The sequence below is a fragment of the Osmerus mordax genome, chromosome 24, assembly GCF_038355195.1.
Source record: "Osmerus mordax isolate fOsmMor3 chromosome 24, fOsmMor3.pri, whole genome shotgun sequence".
Taxonomy (NCBI): Eukaryota; Metazoa; Chordata; class Actinopteri; order Osmeriformes; family Osmeridae; genus Osmerus; species Osmerus mordax.
The window spans coordinates 5,088,509-5,106,161 of NC_090073.1; the positions used below are offsets into that span (position 1 = coordinate 5,088,509).

The 17,653-nt window shown below is 43.1% G+C and overlaps 2 protein-coding genes, 1 long non-coding RNA gene and 2 pseudogenes across 3 annotated transcripts; 4 read left to right on the top strand and 1 right to left on the bottom strand.

Annotated features, from left to right (window-relative positions):
- The first annotated feature begins 1,464 nt into the window (after nucleotides 1-1,464).
- LOC136933155 (U2 spliceosomal RNA) lies at nucleotides 1,465-1,600 on the top strand (annotated as a pseudogene).
- A 611-nt stretch (nucleotides 1,601-2,211) lies between these two features.
- Nucleotides 2,212-2,390, top strand: LOC136933153 (U2 spliceosomal RNA; annotated as a pseudogene).
- LOC136932938 (uncharacterized) lies at nucleotides 2,249-3,778 on the top strand. Its single transcript, XR_010874785.1, has 3 exons — nucleotides 2,249-2,634; nucleotides 2,832-2,974; nucleotides 3,161-3,778. It is a non-coding gene; the product is annotated as an uncharacterized lncRNA (long non-coding RNA).
- Nucleotides 3,779-4,600: 822 nt separating this feature from the next.
- On the bottom strand, nucleotides 4,601-7,048 carry h2az2a (H2A.Z variant histone 2a). The gene is made up of 5 exons (XM_067227848.1): nucleotides 6,913-7,048; nucleotides 5,699-5,776; nucleotides 5,499-5,612; nucleotides 5,216-5,345; nucleotides 4,601-5,024 (listed from the first exon to the last, which is right to left on the bottom strand). Exons 1-5 carry the CDS (start codon nucleotides 6,913-6,915, stop codon nucleotides 4,963-4,965), a joined length of 387 nt encoding a protein of 128 aa, XP_067083949.1. The 5' UTR covers nucleotides 6,916-7,048; the 3' UTR covers nucleotides 4,601-4,962.
- Nucleotides 7,049-7,636: 588 nt separating this feature from the next.
- Nucleotides 7,637-10,710, top strand: purba (purine-rich element binding protein Ba). The gene has a single exon (XM_067228221.1). It carries the CDS (start codon nucleotides 7,655-7,657, stop codon nucleotides 8,600-8,602), a length of 948 nt encoding a protein of 315 aa, XP_067084322.1. The 5' UTR covers nucleotides 7,637-7,654; the 3' UTR covers nucleotides 8,603-10,710.
- Nucleotides 10,711-17,653: the final 6,943 nt, after the last annotated feature.

Here is a 17,653-nt window from a genome sequence, read left to right on the forward strand (position 1 = left end):
TATACATATTGGAGAGTTACTTTATTTAGTTGCTGCAGCAAATCTCCTTTAACAAGTTAACGGAAGAAATGGTCTTGACCCATAACGAGGTCTGGAACGTTGGCAAGTTTGCACGGTCGATATGGATCCTTTTTGCACCAGCTTCTCGAGTTTATCCTTCGTTCACAATGGTGCCGTCTTCAAGTTGAATGAAGCTTCCACAAGGACAAGATTGTATTTTGTAGCATATGTGGCAGCACCTTGTAACATAATTATATTGTGGAGACAAAAGTTTCGAAGGATCGCCTCCATCAGATGCGAAGGCGAAGCGATGGATACTGAACAAAAGTTGGCTTGTAGATAGCTCTAGGCTTGTTACAGTACTGTAACTGGTATTTCGTAAGAACGACTTTGGCAAGTTTGTTTTCGAAAGTTTTAAACACTGGTGAGTAGCCTACGATTTAATTTGAATACTGTGTAAAACGACTGTTTGGTTACATTTGCATTTACTTTTCAAAAAGTTTGTTCGTCGCATTAGGTCGTGTTTAGGGCAGTGGCTCTCAACCCTGGTCCTCAGGCCCTGCATGTTTTAGACGTTTCTCTGCTCCAAAACACCTAGCTCTAATTCAAATTAATAAGTTGTTATCTAGCTGAGCAGAAACCTGGTAACGAGTCGATCAGTAAATTTGATCAGGTGTGTTGGACCAGGGAAACATGCAGGACAGTGGGGCGTGAGAACTAAGAGGGTTGAAGACCACACTGGGCTAGGGCTTAACATGTTGGAATTTCAGCAGGCCAACACTAGTTTGCTAGCCTGTGTAGTTGTGACCTAGCCAAGATGCGAGAACGAATTACGAGTTGAACCAGCCCAGGTTCTTATGATTGTTAGTAGTCCACAGTACATGCCATGAAGTGTGGTTATTGTGAAAGCACAGGTCATTTCCATTGCTATGCGCTACTCCTGCTAGCGCTTAGGCCTGCACGGGCAGTTTAAGATGTTAGAGACCAGAGGTCAATTTCATGCAGACGGAGAAAAGTTGTACCACTAGATGACGACATTGATGCATATTTTGCTCTTTAGGCGATGTAATTGTAGGTTCATTGGACTTTGTTGACTTTTACAAATGTGGCCTAATTGCTATTTCAGAATGTGAAGAAACTTAACACTTTGACGTTTTTGTTATTCATATGGTGTGTTTTTTAATATACGTGATAAGACGACGTACTAATGTTTTCGTTTATTTTATTTTCCATTGGAAGGGGGTTGTCATGTGACCAGGAAGTTGATCCTACTAGTTGGAAACTAACGTAGGCTACTAAATTGTTAGTTTGAAACATTTGCATACGCCATTATCAATGATACTCGTGTTTAAATGTAATGCTTTTTATTTTGTGAAATTTGTTTTTTTTAATCAAATACTGTTCCAACTGTGAGCTGGTTTGACATGGACGAGAACGACACCATCCAGTTTTCAGCAGAACAGTATCGCTTCTCGGCCTTTTGGCTAAGATCAAGTGTAGTATCTGTTCTTATCAGGGGGCCCTGATAACCCCGAGCCTGCCAGCAGGGGAGGTCCTAACAGCACAGCTGGTGCTCTACGGGGTGAGCCAGAGACCCATACCATCGGGACAATTCCGCCAGCTCTGGCTCACCCTGACATGCTACAAAGAGGCACTGTGGACCTCCAGAAACCTGCTGGTGGGGAAGCGCGTGGAGACGGCCACCCAGGCAGTGGCGATGCTGGCTACAGGGACCCTAGGGTGGTACGTCCCACGCGCCATTCGGAAGGGGCCCCCACCCACGTGAAGTGGTCCGGGCGGCCGCGGCCTGACTGCGCCGGAATGGCTGCCGTGGTCGAGGATCTCCGCTGGGCCCCAGAGGAAGACCGGAGCGGTGACCGGTTCGGTGGAGCGGGAGGAATCGGCCCCGTTCATGGACTCCAAGCTCCCCCTTCTTTGCACAACAGAGACTTTTAAAACTTTTACACACATTTCTTAACATGTCTTAACCCTGTATTGATGTAACACTTTTAATGGCTTTTATTACACTGTGTTTTAAAGTATTGTTTTGTTTTAAGTATTGTCTTTTAACATGCATACTTTTAAATTTGATCGAGCACATGTGTTTTTTATCCAATTTTATGCCTTTTTAAAGTGTTTTTAAGACATGCAAATTGCAAATTGAAATTTATACTTGAAATGTGTTTTTAACGCTCTGTCTGGCTGCAAATGATAAATAAATTCTTTCAAAAGAAAAATCTGTTCTTATCAGTTTAATATCTGATACGTCCCCTACCCGGGGACTATATATTAAATTGATTTTTGGAACAGGGAGATGGAATAGGGGCTTGCTCCGTCCACTCCACGCATCGACCTGGTATTGCAGTACATCCAGTAACGGTGCACTCCCCACCCGGGGAAACAAAGGTGTCGAAAGAAATAATTTCTCATCTTGTCATGAGCACTTGCTAACGTGCTGAAATGTTATATCATTTTACCTTTGTTATTTAATCCATTAGATAGCAAAAACGTGTATCTGTTTGTGTACAGCTGCAACATGTGATGGAGTGTTTGTCACTATCCAGGGGGAAATGCAGGGTGACTGATTGGGCTTCCAGTGTCTGGGGAAAGAAGTTAAACAAACTGGTATTTAAGGTATTCTAAAAAATAAACATTGGCATTTGAATGAGCATATCTTTCTAATGCTATTAACCAGAGCAAGTTACTAATAATTGGATTATGAGCACCACAATGCTCAAATGTATAGTATTGTTTCTAACAACACATACTTTGTGCATCTGTGTTTCATCCTCACAAGTTAAACCAACACAAGTATCCCATTGTCCACCCAGGGCTGGATCAAAGTCTGTAACGCTGTTGGGCCCTGCACACGACAGCACCCACGTACAGGATTTTAAGGACGGGTTGTTCGGCCAGCCAGAACCTTGCCATGTCTCCATGGCACATTCTCTTGTTCCCACTGAACTCCTCACAGGTCAGCACAAATGAAACATATTTGGGAGTGCTTTTTTCCAAGCCTCCCCTGGCGGCTTTTTCACCACTGAAAACATGTAATGTTTGCTTACTGTGATCCCCTCTGTTAGATTCTATTTATATGTAATTTATCTTATTCACTTTACAACCAACAATGTGAAAATGTAAGTCCAATTTAAACCACCAGATCAGCCAAGACCGGTAAAAGAGCAGGAACAGAACCATCAGCCAGTTCCAGTTTGACAGCTGACAAGTCATAATGCTTTATGATTTACTGGTTTGTATACACAGCAGTGTAAATCCATCATAAAACTGTGACTGGTAATGTTTCATCAGTGTGTGGAAATTGGTGGAAAAGTATCGTTTTGCAATGTTCTCATTGTTTTAGAGTGGAAACACACCCCAAGTCTGGTGTAAGCTGCTAATGTTTTCAAAGAGACCTGAGACTGGAAACCCACCTTATCTCTGGGTTCCAGGTGGCTGAGCGGTTAGGGAATATGGCTAGTAATCTTAAGGTTGCCAGTTTGATTCCCGGCCGTGCCAAATGACGTTGTGGGCAAGGCACTTCACCCTACTTGCCTCGGGGGAATGTCCCTGTACTTACTGTAAGTCGCTCTGGATATAAGCGTCTGCTAAATGACTAAATGTAAATCTCAAGATGAATATGCGAGAGACTGAGGACACTTTTGGATGTCTATAAAGCAAGATATGAGTGTACTCTTGATGGGAAGCTATGCAATCAAATATAAATCAATTAAACAGCTGAGAATGTTGTAATACACATTACTTATGGTCAGCAGCTTCTACCTGCAGTAAAATATTAACTTTTTTAAGTTATTGTGGGTGATGCAGTTGTTGGAGTGGTGTGGCATTTTCTCACATTGGATTTGGATTGTTTCAACCTTGGTATGTGCATTGTTACTACATAGTATGCCATATCTGGATGTGTATTTTGTGCTTGCTGATCTCAAAATTGCTTTATCAGCTGAATAAAAAGAAATTGCTAACTCAGTCTCCCATGATTCTTAACAGAATTGTCAGTCTCCAAATACATTTCACCAAAGGACCCTTTCGGTAGAACAGGTTGCACTTCCCAAACGCATAATACAAGTGCCCCCTGCTGGTGAAGTATCAATTATGTAGCCAGACACCATCTCCATGTAACTAAAAATGAAACTTGATATCCAAACAAAAGTTACAATACTTTAATCTCATGAAATGTATCTACTCAAAATACATATGGCCAAAAATGAGTTGTCTATGAAGACACAAACCACATATTGCCTGCACCATTTTGCATCATGCTCCATTCTCTTCTCTCCCTTGAAAGCTCATTGATGGCAGTTGTCCTTAGCAGAACTCTCCATGTGGTGCTGGAGGGGCATAAACTTGCACATGTAATGTTACCGAGTCTTCCTTTATCAGAACAATACCACAGCGCCTGCTTCATGTGGGGGATTTAATTACTCTTGACAAAAATACTAATAGCACACAAAAGCAGTTTATTAGGCTGTCCTGAGTAGTAGTACTGACTTGTAAGACAGTATATATCTCTATCCATAAGATCTGGAAAAGGAACTCACATTGTGTCACCAGAAAGTGGAGATTATGCATGAAAAAGACCACAAACACTTCAGATTTTTATAAAAAAAATGGTTTAACAATTCCATTTTTATCAGTATAAAACATTTCTGATTCCCCAGCCAATCAAACAAATCCACCATCACAATTTGACAAATTATGATTTCCCTGACATACAATCTAAAATAACATACAAATGTTTTTAGTAGTTTTTGGTGTCCTGTCTAGGACATTTTTTCTCTAGTTAGGGGAAATATTACAATAACACAAAACCTAGCATTCGCTCTGTTAGCTATAATATTAATAACAATAAAAAAAAAAAAGGAAAAAAAAACTAAAGAAAAAGAAAAAAACTCCTGGTCTGGTCCAAGACTCAACAAGCCTTCATGGTCCTGCTGAACGTGGTAACTACGCAGTCTTCTGCTGCCCCTTCTTCCCGATCAGGGACTTGTGAATATGTGGGATTACACCTGCAGACAACAGTAAACGGTTAAGACGAGAATGTAATTTCATCAAGTTTCACACGAGTGATATAAAAATAAAAAAAATGGGGGGGGGGGGGTCTTCTGAGAAGACTCAAAGACAAGGATGTTTAACATGTAATCCCGAGCTCTGAACTGGTAAGCACATAAGCGTCATAAGGGATAGTGTGTGAACTCACCGCCTCCTGCAATGGTGGCCTTGATGAGAGAGTCCAACTCCTCGTCACCGCGGATGGCGAGTTGCAAGTGACGGGGTGTGATACGTTTCACCTTGAGATCTTTGGAGGCATTGCCTGCCAACTCCAGCACCTGGCAACCAGCAGAGCAACACGATCAACATTTTTGTTTCACTGGATTTCAATTCATTGCGATTATGTAACATCACGCATAAGTGTACATGTATAAACAGCATGGTGCCACCATGGTCTGTATGAATGTATTAGAGTCAGAGCTCAGCCTCACCTCAGCGGTGAGGTACTCGAGGATGGCAGCGCTGTACACTGCTGCTGTGGCTCCCACACGGCCGTGGCTGGTGGTGCGGGTCTTCAGGTGCCTGTGGATACGGCCCACTGGGAACTGGAGGGGAAACACAGGACTGGGTTAGGGAGGGGTGGGCGGTTTTCGAGTGGAATAATTGTCTGCCCCTGATCCTTTATTCTCACCTGCAGTCCAGCCCTCTGGGAACGTGAGACAGCTTTTGCCTTGGCTTTGCCACTGTCCTTACCTGCTTTACCTCCAGCCTGAAAGTAGAGCATGTAAACATTTAGTAAACAAGGGACTGGACCAACTTGTTCATCATTGCATGGACCCACTTGTATCACATTTACAAGGGTAAAATAATCAAATACACCCGAGTTGCGCACATTAGAGAAAGACGCGCTAGTTTCCATTGGCTTAAACCCGTCATTTCAAAAGCACAAAAGCATTCAAACGTTTCTGTTCACCTTTCCCGCCAATCTGCAGTCACTGCTTACTGCAGCAGCTGATTTTATCACGCCATGGACTCGAAAACAACAAATTGATGGCAATCATACTGGTGTGATCCAAACTAAGGATACCATCTTCACCTGCGTGTTTGGACAGTATTATCCACTGAAACGCAAGGCAAAAAGTTCTGGCACAATGACGATTTTCTTGGCTTTGGAAGCCAAGTACAATACTATTTGACCATCGTGGCTTAGTTAGTGAAGCTAATCAAGTACGTTTTCAGGGGGTTTAGGTTGGTTATCGGTGAACTCTGAAAACCTTCCTGCTATTTCTATTATGGACAAATGCATGTTCATTTTGTTGAGTCAGAGTTAACCGCACAAGCACATCAATTAAATAAGATGTCCTGTTGGGATTCTTACCTACAGAAAACGCATGTGTTGGACATACTTTTAATTTAAATCTAGCGTATCACTCATTGTTGGTTAGGTCGGATATTCGAGCGTCGCGGCAGAACTCAACTAGACTAGTTACCATAGTTTACAAATAAATTGAACACCGTAAGCTAGTTAGCCCGCCTTTAAAACAGTGTACCAAACAAGCTATTCCGTTTACCCGCTAAATTTGAGACACGGTAAAGATAGCTAGTTATCGTTCCCTGAGCGCAAGACATTTCCATTCACACCCACCATGATATTAAACGCATACTTAGTCATTTCTCAAACATGAGCATTACTGTTAAGCAACATTTCTTTAAAATAGTAAGTAGGCCTTATGGCAAAACTTGCTAGTTAGCTAATGTTAGCCAGCCGATTTAGCAAGCTAGGTAGCATCTAGCAAGCTACATTTTTTTGGTGCCAAAAGCAAGCTGAAAATGTGAGACATTCGCGCACAGAACACAAACATTTAAACTGAAATAGCTATTATAGAACACACAAGATTATCTTACCATTTCAGCGTCCTGTTACTCGACTGTGGAACTGATGAGATCTCAAATAATTTCGGCTCCCAACGGAGAGTAACAATAAACCCTTTGGCAAATCTTTGCTCATTGCGACCCCTCGCGAGTGGACATTAACCAATAGAAATGACTGTTGTTACTTCGAATATTTTGGCTAGCCAATCGTTTGTCCTCTTCTACAATATATGCCCATCCCCCACCTCAAAACTGGCTTGTCCTTTTTTTGCGCACGAGACCAACAAGTAGGCGGGATTTCAAGATTCAGGGGTCTAAAACGTGTACTTGTATTTAGAAATTAAGATTGATGCTATTAAAGAGCCATGTAATTGTGTAATCTGTGATTTCTGAAAGTGTTAATAAAGGTGAGTTTATTCCCATTAAAGGTGTGGTAGTTATACGTGGTTAATGTTCGAAACATGTCGACCCAATAACCCCCGGTACCGTATTAAATACATGTAGACACTGTTTCAAGTGCAGTAGTTACAGATACGGGGGAAAGTTATTGAGAGAGCGTCAAGGGAGACTAAGCATCGAATCAGCAGGGCATGTTTAACTTGAATGGCAAGAGAAAAACACCAGTAAAAAGATAGCATTTCCATCTGCTGTTGTAATTGACATTAGGTGTGGCCTATCAGAGTGCAGTATCCAACGCTCGGAAGCTCCGCGAGTAGAGTAAGCACAGGAGGGTCACAGATACGCAGGACGGAGAAGCTGGCTGCTGGTGGAGAAGATGGCGGATGGGGACAGTGGGAGTGAGCGCGGTGGCAGCAGTGGTGGTGGTGGTGGTGGTGGTGGTGGTGGTGGTGGAAGTGGAGGGGGTGGAGGCAGTGGATTTCAGCACTACCAGCGAGAGCAAGAGACGCAGGAGTTGGCATCGAAGCGGCTGGACATTCAGAACAAACGCTTCTATCTGGATGTAAAGCAGAACGCAAAAGGCAGGTTCATCAAAATCGCCGAGGTCGGCGCCGGGGGTTCGAAAAGTCGACTGACCCTTTCCATGTCGGTTGCGGCGGAATTCCGTGACTACCTTGGAGATTTCATAGAGCACTACGCCCAACTTGGGCCTAGCAGCCCGGAGCAGATTGCTCAGTCATCCGGTGGGGATGACAGTGGGCCTAGGCGAGCCTTGAAGAGCGAGTTCCTGGTCAGAGAGAACAGAAAATACTACCTCGATCTCAAGGAGAACCAGCGGGGGAGGTTTCTCCGGATCCGACAAACCGTCAACCGTGGGCCTGGTTTTGGAGTCGGGGGAGGTGGCATCCCTGGTGGCATGCAGTCAGGACAAACCATCGCCCTTCCCGCACAAGGTTTAATAGAGTTCCGCGATGCCTTGGCCAAGTTGATAGATGATTACGGCGGTGATGACGAGGAGCTGGCCGGCGGCGGGGGTGCTGGGGGCTACAGCGAGCTTCCGGAGGGAACATCCATCATGGTGGACTCTAAACGGTTCTTCTTTGACGTCGGATCTAACAAGTACGGAGTTTTCTTGAGGGTGAGCGAAGTAAAGCCCAGCTACAGAAACTCCATTACTATTCCCTTCAAAGCATGGGGCAAGTTTGGAGGCGCCTTCTCCCGCTATGCCGAGGAGATGAAGGAGATTCAAGATAGACACAGGGATAAAATGTTCGAACGCAGAGGAGGAGAGGAATCTGAGGGAGAAGAGGTGGACGACGATTGATCAAGCCGGCTACAAAATCGAGATGAAACCGTGACGCAAAGCTTAAAGAGTGGAGCGACTACAATGTGCATGACGAATCGAACCTACGACAAAACAACGGAGTAGCCTAAGTAAAGTAGGCCTACATTCGACTGAGAAATACTGTCTGTCAAAGAGAATTGTGATATAAAAAGATTAGGGTATTTTAGTTTAACAATTGAAAACTGCATTATTTAGTGGTCAGGAAAAGCTGTCTGATATTTCCCCATTGGTGAAATATTGTCCATTTCACTCATCTAACCGAGCAAACGATGCTTTATATATATTCTAAAAATAGCAGTAGAATACTGGTCCCGTTTATAGAGCTATCTATTTTAAAGTCTTTAGAAATACATTTGGACCTGACCCATGTATTTGTCTTTGATAAGAAAGTGTGAAAATGTGTGTGTATAAAGCTAAGAGATGTGCAGCTCCACATCCCTGATGTTGCTCTGGGTTATTCTGCCTACTAGTGACTCCAATGGTTGTGTTGATGCCCACTGTATTTAGTTTTGTTCTGCGAAGCATCATAAATTCCAGCCCATCCACCAGGGCACGTTATTGGGCAAGGCAGTAGTCCTGGGGCAGCCTCTAAAGAAACACCACAGCCTGGCCTCCACCAGCCTGGCTTCCACCAGCCTGGCCTCCACCAGCCAGGCCTCCACCAGCCTGGCCTCCTGTCTGGTTCTGTGTTCTCCTCAGTCTCCATCACTGCTCCAGCAGTTGTCAGAACTGGAACGCCACACGTCAGATACTCTGGTCCCCCTGGGCTGATCCGGGTCCATCTATGGGTCCAACAGTGAGACCTGAGCCTGTTTTCACTCCCTGTGGGAACAGAGGGAGACGTTTCACCTGCAGGGACACAGGCCACACACAGGGACTAGTGTCTACCTCGAGAGGGCGCTGCCACAGCCAGGACCTGCACCAGGCTTTAGTTTGGGGATTTTATTGCTGAAAAGCTTCACTCGTGATAATGGGCTTGGATCAAGTCAAAAAAGGACTGTCCTTAAACGTCAAGCTTTGGACGTGCCATTCAGTTCTCAGTGAACTCAGACCATCTCAAGACTGAGACTCAGTCAGATTGTAAAAAATATTGGTGCTTTTAGATAACCCCACAAAGCAGGGTGCTGTACTAAATCTACTGGAAGATATATTACTTACTAAATATAAAGTATAGATAGAATTATTTTGCAAAAAGAAATCTATTCAAATATGTTAAGATATATCTATAATACATTTATGACATAAATATGCCTAAAAAAAACAAACAGGCTTATTTAAACACTAAACTAAGATGCAATCCTTTGGGGGTGATAAATCACCTTTTTTTTTCTCTTATGTTTTCTTTCTTCCTAACATTTATTTCCTTCTTTGCAAGAACAAGTGACCATGTATTTTGATTGTATGTTTAGATCCAGTGTCACTCAACACCTGTGCAGCCACCACCGTCATCATCATTATGCTTCCTCATTTGACAGAATAGCTTCACCCTTGTCCGATTCCTGTTTCCATCACGAGCTGGCAGGCCACTTTTCCAGTTGCCGTAGAGACGCAAAACTGACCACACAGAAACATATTTTTAAGTATTATGAAGTTTGCATGCCTGCTCCTTCTCTGGGGGCTGCCTTGTGCTATCTTTATTTTGTGTTTTTTTGGTTGCTGTATGTTGGTATTTATCAGTTGTACGCCTATTTTTAGTTTCCTTCATAATTTGCAACGGACAAGGAAAAAAATGATCCAGAAGTTTACTTACCGACATGCAACGTGTCATGGCTTGAAACACTTCCGTAAACGTCCCAGCCCTCCTTACCCTGCTGTACGACCCTGTAGAATTCCCACCATCTCAGCACACAGGAGTATTTGCCATTCACACAATCTAAAAAATATGATTTGGGAGCAATAGTTATTTTCTACTGATATGAATATGCTATACACATACACACGTTTGAACGACATCCTTGTTCCTGTTCTGTGTTACGTGAAATGGCAGCTGTTTCCGTCATGTGTTCTGCTGTAATATTCTACCAAGTATCTTTCAATGAGAAATAAAAATTATTTGCTGAGGAAAAACCTTTTTTGTCAGTCTCTATCACGATTGCTTACAAATGTGTCAGCCGATGACAGTCTGTCAGGGTGCAGGGTGAGGGGACTAGCGGAACAGACCTGGAGCACAGATCAAATGTATTCCACAGACTAGGAACCTTTTATAGTCTAGATAGTGTAAGGGATATGTGGTTGATGCCATGCATTTCTCATGTGATGTTAGAACCGAGAAGAGAGAAGACAAATGACTCGATATGACCTGTTGTGAACTTGAAATGACCTAAGGAGGTTAAAGACCGTCTTTACCCCAATTACTATATATATTCTCTTGTGACGAAATGTTTGTATAGGGTGGGGACCAGCTGTGGCATTCTGTTCAGAATTGATGGAAGAGACTGGATGAAATACAGGCGTTCACAAGCAGTATATTTAACTTATTGTTTCCAAAAATGTGAATCCTTGTTTTCGTGTCCGTACATGTGGTAAGAAATAAGCAAATATATCTCAAGAATAATGATTTACTGAGAAGTGGAAATCGGTAACTTCATAAAAATCCTGAACTGTGTAACTGTTGTACTAAGATAATGGTTTGACTGCAAAGAACAGTCAAATTTGTTATGATGGTGAACGAACAGATCTTACAGACGCATGGAACTTTCTCTAGCTTCACTTTTCTCGGATTCATCCACTACATATTGGACATGTTTTTTCTGCTCTGCTACCCTCACACACGTGATTGCCATATGCACATGTGCACCCACTTCATGCGTCTTTACCACACAGTTTCACAACAACTGTCATGCATCTTTTGCGAACTATCCATTCAATACAGCCAAGCACGTTAATGTCTTGTGTTTTCTTTCACATAACCATCCACATAACCATAGATGGTGTTTCTGCCAAACCTGGTGTGACATTGTAGGGATCGACCACGCAACAAGGATCTCTGCCTGATCTCCACCACTCCCTCATCCTGGTGTCTGGATGTGCCGTCCAGCACTGGTGCCCTGTGGGGAGATCTCTCAGCTGGTCTCGTGTTCCCTGGATCCCTCCACTTTCCATGCTCCCCCCCCCCCCCCCCGGCACACACACACACCCTCCCTTTACCCCATGACAGGCAACCCACCAATGACCTCTCAGTGGTGTGTGACAAATAGTGAGAGAGTGAGTGAGAGGGGGAAAAAACGAGAGAAGACAGCTCAAGGGCATCTAATGCCACACTGGGCATCCTGCCAGTGACAGAAGGGATTATTTTGAGCGGGTTCCAAGTCACACCGGACTGGTGCTGAGATAAGAGTGCTGATAATCCACTGTCACACCGGAAACCCGGCCCAGGGGAGTGGACAGGAAGGGTGCGTGTGTGGGGGGGGAGTCAGGGTGGTTTGAGAAGAGTAGCATTAAACCTCGTGCTGCCTTCGGGTCACATGACCCAAAGGTTCATAACGAACCATCGTTGTGTTTACCCAATTTTACCCAATACAAAAACAAATTAAAATAATTTTCTTTTAACCATTCCAATGTGGGGGGTCTGAGACAGCCCGACAGTTAAAAGAAAATGCTTCACTTTGTTTTTGTATGAGGTAAATTTGTCGCAATACGACGGTGGGTCACAATGACTGATGGGTCAGAATGACCCGAAGATAACACAAGGGTTAAGGTGGCTTCACAGGTGACCTGTGACGCACACACAGACACACAAATCCATAACACACCATGATCCATGCATGTTGTCTTGTCATCAGGGCTGAACACTAACTGTGTTGTCAGTGTGGAGGAACAGGAGTCTGACACTGTCAGGCTGAACACCGCGGCTTGAAGACAAGCAGAGAGCCGAGTACGATGCAGGGACACACATTGTGTGCTCTCAATTCAACTTGGTTTTGTCGTCGTAGCTCCCCGTGACTGGAAAGGGTTAGGGACATGACACAGCACCAACCCGACTGAGTGTATCCCTTTGTTTACGCTGCAGCTAAGGAACGATTCAGGTCACCAGGAAAACAGTCTTCTCATACTCAGTGCACACCCCATAAACCAAGAGGACATTCCACTCTCAGTGAGCAGAGTAAATCATCTCTCAGTCACACTTTCAACAAATATTCCTCGGTAGAGGATTGTCGAACAATGAACAATGAACAACAAAGTAAATATGATACCATTAACCAGCGAGGAATCGCTTATTTCTCTGTCTCTCTCATTCACTCACATGCCGGATATTCCTATTCAGCCCCCTTTAAACTGCCCACTGCCCATGGCAACAAGCCTACCAATCAACACTGGATGCTGAAAAGGTCCCAAACTACTCTCAGAGGGTGCACAGGAAAAGGGAGAAAGAGGAAGAATCAATACACAGATATATTAGGTAGAGATGGAGAGGTGTATGAGAATGAGAAATGGAGAGACAGGCTAGGGGGAGAAGAGTTAGCAGGAAGGAGAGTGCGGAGGAGGAAGAAGAGAGGAGGGTGAGGTAGAGAGGAGGGTGAGGTAGAGAGGAGGGCGAGGACAGGTTGGTGAGGAGGAAAATAAATCCTGTGTCTGTCTCCTTGCTTGAGAGGGGTGAAACCAAAGGTTATTGGATGGGGGATCTTCTGAGCTATATTTGGCCAGTGTTACTATGTGCTGAGAAAGTGCACAGCAGAGCCGATATGTCTGCATATATGCACTGTACGTTTGAGTGCACAGACGTGTTAACACACACACACACACACCCTAATCCCACGCATAAATGAAGGGCATGATCAGATGAATTTCTATCCAATGTCCACTGACATGAACAGCACCTAATCCCCGCCCCTTTCTCTTAGACTCACACCAATCGCATTTACAGTTTTCTTTCAACTGCTTACACCTTTTTTTTTTTACTTTTCCTCTTTTTTTCAAAACTTTACAGACAAATCCAAGAATTGCACACACAAAATGCAAAATGCCTCGCATCTCTTGCAAAATGAAGCACTGCATTCAAAATATCACAAACACGTTTCAAAAGCAAACATTTGTCTTGCAAACACCTTTGCCATAATATTACATTTTTGGATATATCATATACACAGTTATTCAAAAACTAAAACTCTTCTTTCATGAGCTCCTATGTACATTTCTGTACAAGATTGAAAGTAAATGGCAGAGATGTTGAAAAAATCATGGTAAACACGAAAACAAGATTCAAACCAAACTTTTTTACTGTAAGCATTTGTGGTTGTGAATATAGTATTACACAGTACGAAAGAAAGAGTGTAGTAGGACAGAAACCAAACTTAATTTTGAAAAAGGTGATTACAGAATGGTCTGTGTGTGTGAGCCATAAACTGTAGCATACAGTAATATACTATTTTCTACAATATTGTCAGAATGTCTTCCTACAGTCACTGTACTGTTGCACAGTATGATACAGTAATCCACCAGACTGTGACCAATCATGCAGTGCACTGCGGTCAATGGATGCATGGGTGCTAACATTTACATTTACATTTATTCATTTAGCAGACGCTTTTATCCAAAGCGACTTCCAAGAGAGAGCTTTACAAAGTGCATAGGTCACTGATCATAACAACAAGATAGCCAAAAAACATCGCGAGTAGCCAAAGTATGAAGCACACATTGTGAACAACCAAAGTAAGTGCCAAAGGGAAGAACCATAAGAGCATGTAGTTACAATTAAACAACATGAACAGCTATAAGTGCAAGTGTACCTGTGGAAAAAAGCAAGCAACAGTAATAAAACAATATATCACAGCGAGAACAAAAATTTAAATCAGTTACCACTAACCACAAGAGCAACAAGTCTCTAAGCAAGAGTCATTGTGATCCTTGAGGAAACTAACATCGGGTCAAGCGAACCGTTCCTAAGTACCGTTGTACTCCCGGAACAAGTGCGTCTTGAGCCTTTTCTTGAAGGTGGAGAGACAGTCAGTGTCTCTGATGGAGGTGGGGAGTTGATTCCACCACTGGGGGGCCAGACAGGAGAAGAGCTTGTGTTGGGACCGGGCGGTCTTGAGCGGTGGGACCACCAGGCGGTTGTCTGAAGAAGACCTTAGGTGACGGGTGGGGGTGTAAGGCTGCAGGAGAGACTTGATGTAGGCGGGTGCATTCCCGTTCACTGCTCGGAAGGTCAGTACCAGGGTCTTGAATCTGATACGGGCCATGATAGGTAGCCAGTGGAGAGAGATGAGGAGCGGGGTAACATGGGAGCGTCTGGGTAGATTGTAGACCAGGCGGGCCGCCGCGTTCTGAATCCTCTGAAGAGGGCGGGTTGCACATGCTGGGAGACCAGCGAGCAGCGAGTTGCAATAGTCCAACTTGGAGAGGACGAGTGCTTGGACTAGCAGCTGGGTGGAGTGCTCAGACAGGTATCTCCTGATCTTCCGGATGTTGTAGAGGGTGAATCTACACGACCGGGAGACCGCAGCAATGTGGGCCGTGAGGGAGAGCTCGTCGTCCATGGTAACCCCAAGGTTCCTGGCAGAGGATGAAGGGGTCACCGTCGCAGATCCCAGGGTGATTGAGAGATCGTGGGAGATGGAGGGTTTAGCCGGGATGATGAGAAGTTCTGTTTTGGCGAGGTTCAGCTGGAGGTGGTGCTAACATATGTTTGTGTATAGTATACCGCGTGTTGTGCTAAAACAGCTATTATGTGTACATTAGAAACATGTGTACATTACAGTAGATTGTTACATACCTCAGGTATGAACCTTTACTGTAGAAATGATAACAGGTATGATACCTGTTATCATTTCTACAGTAAAGGTTCAAATTATATCTACCACTGTAAATCAACTCAAATTGGGCTATGTATAGGCCTATTCTAAAGCAATGATTGGTTCGTATTGAGTAAAGCAATGAGTGTTTGCAGATGTGAGGATTTGTCTGAGGCACTGATAATTTAGTGTGGCATTTTGATTGGTTGTGTTTGAAAAAGGAAATCAAGATTGCTTCCTGTTAGAATTTTGTGTGTTACGTTGAGTGGTGTTTTGCAAAAAGTGTTTTATGAAATTGAAAACGGAGTCAAAGGCCAAAAATGTGCGTATGATTTTGCAGATTTGATTTGTGGTTCTGGTGTTTGAGTGTCAGGTTTCAGAAATTGTGTGAGAAGGATTTTGTGTGTAAGCAGTTGAAAAAAACTGTAAGATAAAGAACATAGCTATACTGTAGCTGTCAATAAGACAAGACAAACTGATAGAAACACTCACAGCCACATTTAACTTTTTATAATAAAAACATTTCACTATAATAGAAATATCTGTTTGGTTAATGGCATTTACATTTCACTGTCATGTCTGATAGCTTGCATTAGTTTAAAACAAGCGCAAATTCTCAAAAGCTACAACCAACTACATGCATGCACTTTTGTGAACCAACCAACAGATACAGTAGATTCCCAGCCAACAATTATATTACAAGGCCTTTTTAACCAGCGGAACAGATACTAAAATGTAATTTCCAATTTAAACATCTTTTTAGCGAGTTTGATTGTTGACAGTATCTTGGTACAAAACAGTAATAGTTTCAAGTTTACCTGCAGTACTTCTCATGACCAGAGGGAAGCAATGCTCTTAAAATATGTAATTGGCCCACAGTTTGAAAGTAACAAGCCTTAGTGCACATGATGGATACAAATTGTAGTAGTAGTTGTTCATTGAGAAAGTAAACTCCATTTTGGCATAAAATATCAAGTCTACTGTAACTTACTGTTTTAATTTAGCTTTTTTGTTGCTGCTTTTTTGTTTTTCTTTCAAAAAAAGGCTACCTATGAACAGTCAGTTGCACTGTGCTAACATCACGGTCCTGTAGCCTATATGTATGCAAGTGTAGCCTACCTTGTCTTCCCACCCTTCACAGACATTCACAGTGGGTTCACAGTGGATTTGTGGAATCATGATTTGTGCTTAAAAAAAAAAAGATTGTCCACGTGTGCAATATTGTGATGACTTACGAGTCATCACAGTTTCTCCTAATTCAAATTAAGGAATCTCAGAATCACCAAAGGTCTGGCACTAAACCTGAAAGGACTGTCTGCGGTTTAAAGAGGACAATCTGAAGAGGCAGTGGTCTGTAGACACTGTGCTGCTGATGGTGACCTTGTCATCCTGAATGTACAGGAAGTTGTTGCGCTGAGCCACGGACTCCAGGATGCCCCACTTCTCTCTCTTTGGCTTCCACTGCAGGAAGCATTCTGGGGGGATCGTTTCCTTCTCCTTCAACTAGGAGGCAGCACAACAAGAAGTCTGATCAGAAGACGATAGGCCTACACGCTGCCTCTGGTTCTACTGGTTTGTCAGTCGTAAAGTAGGCTATTAAGGACGCTTTTTGTTTTTACTTATAGGGAATTATTCACATTCTCAGCTTCCTGTGAGAGATTACAGCTGGCATTGACCAACATTTTGATAACAATTTAGAAAAATGATATATAGCATTCAAGAATTTGCATAATAGCTTATCAAAATGATCATCATAATCATGTAGTGGATTATGTTGGTGGTAGGCTATTTTTTTTACCTTAACAGTGTTGCCCTCCACAGCGAGAAAATACGTTCTGTTTTTATGTAGGAAAGAGAAGGCCATCTGGACAGAGGTACCCATCGTTTTTGTGTGGACGGTCACTGGAAAACATATAGAATGTTTAAGAATGTCAACAGCATTTTTGAATTTCAAGGAACACTTTAAAAGCATACATCATCCTCATTACCTTTCTTGAGAGTGTCGGCCACTTGGACTTGTTTGAAAAATATGCTGGGACCTTTGACGTCAGCAAATCTCCCTGGTCTGACCTCAGCAAACCTCCCTTGTTTGGCCTCCAGGTGCATTTGCTTCAGCTCTATTGGCACTCTTTCCAATGGCTTTGAACTGCAAAAACAAAGCACTTACTTTTGTACTCTTGTAAAATACCCTACTTTTTATAGACTAATACGTTCATTAGACATTTAAAACGTATACAATATGATCGATATCATGTGGGATGAAAAAGTAGAAGATATGTACCATCTGTTAAGAGAAAAT

Coding starts and splice junctions, on each gene's coding strand:
- h2az2a (XM_067227848.1), bottom strand. Junction 5,346..5,498: donor TCGAGTACCTCACCGCTGAG/GTGAGGCTGAGC, acceptor GCTGGTTGCCAG/GTGCTGGAGTTGGCAGGCAA. Junction 5,025..5,215: donor GGCCACCATTGCAGGAGGCG/GTGAGTTCACAC, acceptor TGTTGTCTGCAG/GTGTAATCCCACATATTCAC.
- purba (XM_067228221.1), top strand. CDS start 7,655: ATGGCGGATGGGGACAGTGGGAGTGAGCGCGGTGGCAGCAGTGGTGGT.